Source organism: Chlorocebus sabaeus, chromosome 19, assembly GCF_047675955.1.
Source record: "Chlorocebus sabaeus isolate Y175 chromosome 19, mChlSab1.0.hap1, whole genome shotgun sequence".
Lineage (NCBI taxonomy): Eukaryota > Metazoa > Chordata > Mammalia > Primates > Cercopithecidae > Chlorocebus > Chlorocebus sabaeus.
The window spans coordinates 29,884,164-29,893,259 of record NC_132922.1 but is presented as its reverse complement, the minus strand read 5'-3'; the positions used below and the strand labels follow the sequence as shown (position 1 = coordinate 29,893,259).

The following is a 9,096-nucleotide window of genomic DNA, read 5'->3' as shown; positions in this document are numbered from 1 at the left end:
GTTGGGTTGAGACAGCCCTCAGGCCTGTGCCTTCCCTATCCCCACCTTTAACCACAGGGACAGCGTGGTAGAACCCAGTGGTGCCAGTTCATGAACTTTCCATGGAACCAGTTGGTGGCTCTGATCCTTCTGCCCCAAGGTGCTTCTGGTCATTTCTGATGACACTGGAGAAGTCAGTGTCCTTTCCTTATTTTCTCTCTTTTTTTTTTTTTACCTGGGTATTCTGGAAGTGTCTTTCCTCTGACAGTGGTTGCTGGACATGGGGAAACGAAAGGGTATGAAAGAGAAGGAGAGAAGGATAAAGACTACCTCTCATTCCTGCCCTCCCAGAGGGGCAGCCTGGGAAGTCTATGGAGGAGGTGACTTTGAGCCATGATATGACCTTAGATAAAGGGCCCCTCTGAGCCTCAGGAGGCTCTTCTGCAAAATAGGACAAATAAAGAAATGTCACCGGGCGCGGTGGCTCATGCCTGTAATCCCAGCACTTTGGGAGGCCGAGGCAGGTGGATCACCTGAGGTCGGGAGTTTGAGACCAGCCTGACCAACATGGAGAAACCCTGTCTACTAAAAATACAAAATTAGCCGGGCGTGGTGGCACATGCCTATAATCCCAGCTACTACGGAGGCTGAGGCAGGAGAATTGCTTGAACCTGGGAGGCAGAGGTTGCGGTGAGCCGAGATCGTGCCATTGCACTCCAGCCTGGGCAGCAAGAGTGAAACTCCGTCTCAAAAAAAAAAAAAAGAAAAGAAATATCCACTGTGTGCAGGGGCTGAGGCCTGTAATCCCGGCACTTCGGGAGGCCAAGGCAGGAGAACCACTTGAGCACAGGAGTTCCAGATCAGCCTGGGCAACATAGCGGGACCCCATCTCTACCAAAAAATTAAAAAATTAGCCAGGCACCAGGTGTGGTGGCTCAGGCCTGTAATCCCAGCACTTTGGTAGGCTGAGGCAGGTGGATTCTTGAGCCCAGGAGTTTCAGACCAGCCCGGGCAACATAGTAAGACCCCTGTCTCTACACACACACCAAATTTGCCAGGCGTGATAGTGCACATCTGTGGTCTCAGCTACTTGGGAGGCTGAGGCGAGAGAATCATTTGAGTCCTGAAGCTCAAGACTGCAAGTGAGCTGTGATTCTGCCACTGCCCTCCAGCCTGGGCAACAGACCAAGACTCTGCCTCAAAAAAAGGAAAAGGGCCGGGTGTGGTGGCTCACACCTATAATCCCAGCACTTTGGGAGGCTAAGGTGGACAGATCACGAGGTCAGGAGACTGAGATCATCCTGGCTAACATGGTGAAACCCCGTCTCTACTAAAAATACAAAAAATTAGCCAGGCATGGTGGTGGGCACCTGTAGTCCTAGCTATTCGGGAGGCTGAGGCAGGAGAATGGCATGAAGCCAGGAGGCTGAGCTTGCAGTGAACTGAGATTGTGCCACTGCACTCCAGCCTGGGTGACAGAGTGAGACTCCATCTCAAACAAAAAAAAAAAAGGAAAAGAAAGCTGGATGTGGTGGCTCATGCTTGTAATCCCAGCACTTTGGGAGGCCGAGGCGGGCGGATCACGAGGTCAGGAGTTCAAGACCAGTCTGACCAACATAGTGAAACCCTGTCTCTACTAAAAATACAAAAAATTACCGGGTGTAGTGGTGTGCACCTGTAACCCCAGATACTCGGGAGACTAAGGCAGGAGACTCGTGTGAACCTGGGAGGCAGAGGTTGCAGTGTGCCAAGATGGTGCCATTGCACTCCAGCCTGGGCAACAGTGCAAGACTCTGTCTCCAAAGAAAAAAAAGAAAGAAAAAGAAATGCCATCCCAAGGTGGTCCTTCACAGGAAGGGACTCAGAAAAGCAGTGAGCTGGCTGGGTGCGGTGGCTCACGCCTGTAATCCCAGCACTTTGGGAGGCCAAGGCGGGTGGATCACGAGGTCAGGAGGTCGAGACCATCTTGGCAAACATGGTGAAACCCCATCTCTGCTAAAAATACAAAAAAAATTAGCCGGGCGTGGTGGTGGGCGCCTGTAGTCCCAGCTTCTCGGGAGGCTGAGGCAGGAGAATGGTGTGTACCCGGGAGGCGGCAGAGCTCGCAGTGAGCGGAGATCGCACCACTGCACCCCAGCCTGGGTGACAGGCTGGCTCTGTCTCAAAAAAAAAAAAAAAAAGATAAAGAAAAGAAAAGCAGTGAGCTACAATAGCTATCTGAAGCTGGGAGACACTACTGACTACTCACTCTTCGCAAAGGGCTCAGCAGCACACAGCCTCCCTGTGGGGATGCCCTCGGGGAAGATGTGGCCCAGAGTAGTCTTTTAGGTCCTGCTCCTCAGTCCTGGCTCTTAATAGGACCCTCAGCAGTCAAACTAGCACAGCCCGAGCCAGGCTGACGTTAAAAAGTAAGAATTCAGGGCCTAGGGACCTTGAGCAAAGCAGAGAAGTTGGCGTCAGATGAGGTGCAGCAGGTATGGTAGAATAAGGTGTTCTCAGGTCCCCAGTGCAGCCCCTAGATAAGACTGCAGTATTTTCCTTATATGATCTGGTCCCACCGTGGGCAGTGCTGCATGCCCAGAGCCTGAGAGGATTATGAAAACATGGCAAGGGAAGTGAGGCCAGGGAACCCAGCATGGGGGCGTGAGGAGCAGGGGATGGTGGGGGGGGGCTAGAGGACAGGGAGTTTAGGGAGGCCTCTGCTGCTGTGACTGTGAGCCCCAGCCAATGATGGTGTGGCCACTGCACAATCTGAGTTCTGAGAACCACATGGTGAAGTGTGTTCTGGGAATAGACTGCAGCAAGGAAAAAAAAAAAGCAGAAGGGTGCACCCTCCCTTCCCTGGCCAGGAAAACATTTCTGTAGCCCTTGCAGACCCACTGCACAGTAGTGAGAGGGAGGAAAGCCAGGCTCATGTTTTCCTTGGTTGTGCTTCAACATCTAAAATATGTTTTTACTATGAACATTTTAATGAGGGGTTGGACATAAGACAGAAAAATAACATTCTGATAGCTTGTTTGGAGGTCCTAGCAGGGGAGCGCAGCTACTCTTATACCTTTGACTGAAGACCGATCCTCCTCTATCGGGGATGGTCATCCTCTTCCACTGAGCGCACAGCTTCTGGAGGGACACACACGGAGCAGTGAGGGAGGAAGGGGATACCCGCCCAGTCAGCCAGATCAGCCGAATCAACCCTGGTGATCAATGGGGTGACAGATGTCGCAGCCAGATCACCCTCACATCCCAAAAATAACATTCAGATTGCATTTTTTTTTTTTAAGATATAGACTTTTCTTGAGACTTTCATACAAGGCAATGGATAGACAACATTAACCTCCTAGAGAAAACACACATTGGCCACAGAAAAAAGGCACTTCTCCATATACCTACCATAGTTATCAGCAACTTTTGAAATGGTCTGTCAAACTCTCAGGGGCTGGCTTGTTTTGCTTGCTTTTGCAAATAACTCAGGCTTAAGTCCTGCTACTTTCAGAGCCTAGGGAACACTTAAGGACTACCATCAGTTTAAGGACTACCATCAGTTTAACATGGTGGCACTTGGAGCACATGCTACTTATGGTGGTGAGGAGGGGTGCTGGTGTGAGGGTCTGCAAGATTGCCTCTTCTCTGGCAGGGTGTGAGCAGCCAGAGGCCGCTACCTGGGCAAGGATGCTTGCTCAGTGTCCATGGAGGGACATGTGATCCAGCAGGTGGGCAGGAACCAGGCCTCTGTGGCCGCCCAACTCTCCATAATAGAATCCTTGATCATCCATAGGCCCATAAACCATGACCACGTCTCCTGCCCTCAGCGCCAGCCTGCCCTTCGCTTGGCCCCCTGTTTGCCCATCCATGGGATCATAGTCCAGAGCTGCTATCATGGTCTTTGGAGTCCACAGTGGGGGCCTCTTGGAGTTCCCTTGGAGCACCAGGGAGGAACCCCGGGGGATGGTGAGCCCCTGAAAGTCCTCAAGGTGGGCCACAGAAGGCAGGTGCCCTTGGGCCGGCAAACGCTGCGTCCTGTCAGTCTGCTCTGTGCCCACCTCCATCTCAGCCACTAGGTGCCCAGGGATATTGCCCACTTGCCTGTTGCGCTCGCTGAGATAGAAGCTGTGGGTGTTCTGGGAGCCCCACACTCTTAGCAACTGCCTTTTCTGGAAGACCAGCTCCTCCTTTGCAGCCTTGGGGTTGGCAGACATCACCAGGGGGCTGTAATCAGAGAGGGCCACAAAGACCCTGGCTGGAGTGTTGGCCCCTGTCCCCAGCTGTTGGGGGCCACCCCTTGGCATCTTGATGACTTTGGCAGATGGAGCTGGACACGGTGCTGAGCTGGGCTCATGGAGCTGGCACTCTCTCTTGGCCCCCAGAGCCTGTCCTTGCCTGCTCTGGGGCTTGGGCTCCCACCTCTCCTCTTGCCTCTCTGTGCCCCACGGATCCAAGCACAGTGCCTCCTGCTCCTCCTCCAAAATGTTATGGAAGTCAGATGCATACTGTTGGCTGGCGCCCAGCTCGGGAGGTGTGAACCCTTGGGCATCTTGCTTTTGCCGAAGTATCCTCTCAAGGGCAACCTTTTCCTGACACGGTTCTTTCCTGGACCCACACTTGGTGTGTAGTTGGATGAATCCTGGAGCAGGGCTTTTGCTGGCGCCCATGTGCTGGTAGCAATTTTCCTTCTCCCCAGGCTGGTCACTGAGCAAAGGTGGTCTGTGATGCTGGGGACTCTTCTGAAAGAGCAGGTCCTTTCTACAGCCCTCCCAGGCCTCTGCAAGCTCCTGGGCTTGGCTGCCAGTCCCTGAACTCAGACATTCTCCTTCTGAGCCCAGGTTGGACACTGGGGATTGCCTCCTTGGTGGTTCTTCAAAGAATGCTTCTAGGAACTTGTCCTGGGGCTCCCCACAGCTTCCAGGGTTGTGGGGGCTGGCCTGGGCATTCAGAGGAGCCAGTGCCAGCTTCTGGGGGCAGATGGGGAAGGTGACTCTGTAGGTGGATGGGTCGCCACAAGTGTAGCTGAAGGGTGGAGTCTCTGGCCATTGGTGACACATGAAGCAGTCCTCGGGGATCTGAGCTGGCACCGAATCCAGGGACTCACCACAGAGTGACATGGTTCTCACTGAGACCTTCTGCCACGTTAGGGGCACCTGTAGCTGGGAGAATTCCAACAGGGTGCTCCCAGCAGTGGCATCGGTGACCTCACAAACCTTAAGCCCATCTGCATACACAGCATAACCCGTGACCTGGACTCCATTGGAAGACCCAGCTGAGTCAATGGTCACAGGGAGCCAGCTGACCACTAGGACGCCTGGCGAGGCATGGCGCTCCACCAGCACATCCAGTGGTGGGTGGGGAGGTCCTGCCAAGAGTGTGTCAAAGGTGATGGTGGAGGACATAGTTCCCCAATACACCTGCAGCAAGTCCCATGGCAGCCGCACCTCCACCCGCGCCCGGTAGTGCATGCCAGGGCACAGGCCCTGGAAGGTGTAGCAGCTCACACCCGCTGGGGTCAGGGCATGCTCTCGGTCATCAAGATACACCACGTGGGGGTGGCGGTGGCTGCTGTAGACCCAGGTGATCTTGGCCGATGTGGCTGTGACATTCTGCAGGTGTAGCTGCATGGGAGCCATACGGAGCACCCCTTTGGTCCCCAGAAGGGATCTGGAAAGGCCCTGCTTCCCCATGCTCTGCAGCAAGCCCAGCTGGCAGGCTTCCATCTTGGTATCCAGGATCTCTGTTGCTACTTCTGTCTTGGAGCCCACCCTTACCATCTGGTATAGCCCTCTGTCCACCACTCCCTGGGCTTCCCCAGGTAATAAGCTGTCTTCCTCCAGAGCTTCATCCTGCCCAGCTGGGAGTTGATGGGGGCGTGGGTCAGGGGATTTTGCAGGTAGGCAGCCTGAGATGTAGCTGTCTGGAATCTGCTCCACCAAGTTGGAGGGCACCAGCCCCCGCCGGCCATCCTCAAGCTCCCCCTCATAGAATCCATCTTCATCCGTGTCCCCAAAGATATATATGTAGTCCCCAGCCGTGAGGGGCAGCTCACCCTCCGGGTGATCATTGGGCCCCTCGAATGGGTCATAGTTATACTGAGCCATGAAGATCTTGAGCTTGGGGGCAGCAGGAGCCGCTGAGCCCCCCACTTCCAGGGCCAGGGACACGCTGTCAGGCTCCAGGTCATCCACTTCACTGGCTGTGTCCCTATCCAGAGTAGGGCAGGATGGCACGGTGGCCCACATCGACCCCTCAGAGGAGGAGTTTGACTGGGAGCTGGTTTTCTTGGACAGAGGTTGGCTGGCAGGGACTGTCTCTGAAACTTGGGGGACACTGGCTGGCTCCCCAAGAGCAACTGGGCTCTCCTCGAGGGAGACTTCCCTTTTCTCATGTATGTCTCTGTTGGGCTGTGACACTGTGTAGTCTTCAGGCCGTGCCTGGAACTTGGGCCTTATGCTACCCTTAACTTGGGACTCCGGCATTTGACTGGTCTCCCAGGGCTGTTCGGGAGGGTGAACAGGCTGACACTGGAGCGCCTGTATCTCCTTCTGGGAAGCATGAAGGTCACACAGGGCCTTCTGCGGGTCGCATTGCAGCTGCTGCTGCCTGTCCTGCCCGCGCGCCGCCTGCTGCAGCAGCTGTTCGACCATCAAGCCGGCGGCATCGCGCTCTTGACACGCGCGGCCCACGTGGCCGCGCACTTCGCTATTCTCCGCCTCCACCTTCCGCACCCAGTCTGTCTTGGCCTGCAGCCGCCCATTCTCCTCCGCCAGCCAGGCGTTTTTGAGCAGCGCCGCCTGCAGCTGTGTTTCGGCCTCCTCGCCGCGTCGCCGCGCCGCCGCCGCCTGCGCGCCCAGCTCCTCGCACTCGCGCCGCCGCTGGTCCAGCTCGCTCTCCAGCGCCAGCATCTGCCGTCGCACCTCCTCGCAGGTTGTGCTCTGGCCACCCGCCTCGGGCCTGGCGCCACCGTTGCCCTGCTGAAGCGTCAACTGCCTCTGCAGGCGCAGCACTTCCCGCTGGGACTCGCGCTGCAAGCGGTCTAAGTCTCTGACGTTGAGCCACTGGGTGCAGGGGCCTCCCCTTCCAGTATGCGGGTCGCTGCAGGGGCCCGAGGCGACACGCGCCTGCAGGAGGTGGCACTCCTGCCGCAGCTCTTCAATCTGCTTGTCCTTGGCCAGCAGCGCGCTCGCCTGCTCCGACAGGTCCCGGGCGCGCTGGCAGGCAAAGGCTTGGCATAGCTCCAGGCCGGCGCAACTCTCGCCGGGCACAGGCGCGCTCACCGCCCGAAGGTTGGTCTCCTGCAGCTTGCGGGCGCGGTCAGCTAGGCGACGCGCGAGCCCGGTCAGCTCCGCGCGCTTTACCTTAAGCCGCTTCACCTTCTCGTCTGCCTGGTAGGGGCAGCCTGCACGCCGCAGCTGCTTGTTCTCCTCTTGCAGGGTAGAACAGCGGCGCGCCAGCACCCGCAACGCCTTGGCCAGCAGCCAGTTCAGCTTTATCAGCTCTTGGTGGCCCAGGCCCGGGGGTGAGGGAGTCAGGACTTTGCAGGGCTGGCTCTCAGAGCCTTCTCCTCCCTGCGGGTTGCTGAGTTTCCTGTGGACTGATGGTGGTAGTGGTGGCAGGCGTGGCGATGGTGGCGGCCGGAGTGGCGATGGTGGCGGCGGGAGACTCTGGGAGCCAGGGATGGAGGTGTCTGGTGAGGAGGACCGCTCCTCGGATTTGGAGGCCTTGGGGAGACTCCGGGTGCTGTCAAGCGAGCGGGAACGTGCTGGTGCGAAGCAATCAAGGGAGCTGGCGCGCGTGGAGAGCAGTCCGTCTAGGGAGCTGGAGCACGCAGAGGACACCAGGTCAAGCGGGCGGGAGTGGACACCGACGTCGGCACTCAGGCTGTCTAGAGATCCGAGTTGACAGGCGGGTTTAGGGGCGTGGCAAGAGCCGCTCGAGGTCTGGGGCAGCGGCTCTTCCAAGGAATGCATAGCTTGGGGGTCCGCGGGTTCCGACAAAGCGGGGTTCCTGCGGAAGTGCTCCAGGATGTACCTGAGGAAGAGCTGGCGCTCCACCTCCAGCGCCGCCTGCAGATAGCGGATGCGCGCCGCCTGCTCGCCGTCAGTCTGCCAGCGAAGTTGCCCCAACACTTCCTGCAGGCGACAGCGGCACTGCCCCGCGGAGACCTCGGACGCCCCCGGGCGGCTACAGTGGCCGCGGTTCACCAGCTCCTCGGCCAGCTGGCGCTGCAGTTCCCGGGCTTGGCGCACCACGCCATCGCGCTCACGGTGCAACAGCTGCTGCAGCTGCCGCTGCTCGGCGTCTTTCCAGCGCAGCAGCTGCCGGATCTCGGCCTCGCGTTCCCGCTGCATCTCCTCTTGCAGCTGCCGCAGCTCCCGGCCGCGCTGTGCCTCCCACTTGGAGCGCAGATGGTCAGCCAGCTGCCGCCGCTCCCTCTCGGCCTCCTCCCGCAGCTGGCGCGCCTGAGCAGCGAAGCGCCGCCGTTCCGCCCGCCAGCCCGCCCGCTCCGCCTCCAGCTCGGCCCGTAGCTTTTCCAGCTCCCGCCTCTGGTTCTCCAACACTGCCGCTGCCGGGCTGGAGCAGCCCAGCTTCTTGGGCGACGCGCCCAAGGGGCTGGGCGAGTCCTTGGCCATTGCGGCCGCGGCCCGGCTGGACTCCAGACTTCGCCTGGCCGACGGCAGCTCGCCAACGGCCGCCGCCCCGGCAGCGGCCAACCGCCCGGCGTGCCCCTTCCGGCGCCCCCTGGGGGTCTCCGCGCGCCCCTTCCGTCTCTTGGAGTGTTCCCCCGCCTCCTGCCACGGATGTCTGGCCCACGCGCCTCTCCACCTGGCAAGGCCAGGGCTGCACTCCGACACCCCTGCTCAAACAGGCCCATGTCCCTTCCAGGATGCACGAGGGTTCTTCTGGTCCCTACACTTTTCCTGCTTCTAGCACCATGTCCCTTGTGACCCTCCTTAGGCACCCTCCCAGGCACTGTGCAGTCCCAAGCAGGCTGAGGTGCCCTGAGGGAAGTCTGGGCTGCTGCTCCTGGACTTGGAGAAAGGGGCAGGGTGTGTGTGTCAAGGCCACCCATGGGGTGTGGGCATACCTGGTCGTGGGTTCAGGTGGTGTATTTGGGTCAGGTGGCTGGAA

General features: G+C 58.4%; 1 protein-coding gene and 2 non-coding genes across 3 annotated transcripts; 2 read left to right on the top strand and 1 right to left on the bottom strand.

Moving 5' to 3' along the window:
- Positions 1–2,471: 2,471 nt before the first annotated feature.
- LOC119622574 (small Cajal body-specific RNA 17) lies at positions 2,472–2,615 on the top strand. The gene has a single exon (XR_005239170.1).
- An 85-nt stretch (positions 2,616–2,700) lies between these two features.
- On the top strand, positions 2,701–2,783 carry LOC119622572 (small Cajal body-specific RNA 18). The gene has a single exon (XR_005239168.1).
- A 792-nt stretch (positions 2,784–3,575) lies between these two features.
- On the bottom strand, positions 3,576–8,597 carry LOC103222948 (RIMS-binding protein 3A). Its single transcript, XM_007974923.3, has one exon. The coding sequence runs from the start codon at positions 8,595–8,597 to the stop codon at positions 3,657–3,659; it is 4,941 nt and encodes a 1,646-aa protein (XP_007973114.3). The 3' UTR covers positions 3,576–3,656.
- Between the last annotated feature and the right edge of the window lie 499 nt (positions 8,598–9,096).

Excerpts from the sequence above, each read along its gene's own strand:
- LOC103222948 (XM_007974923.3), bottom strand. The coding sequence starts at position 8,597 with ATGGCCAAGGACTCGCCCAGCCCCTTGGGCGCGTCGCCCAAGAAGCTG.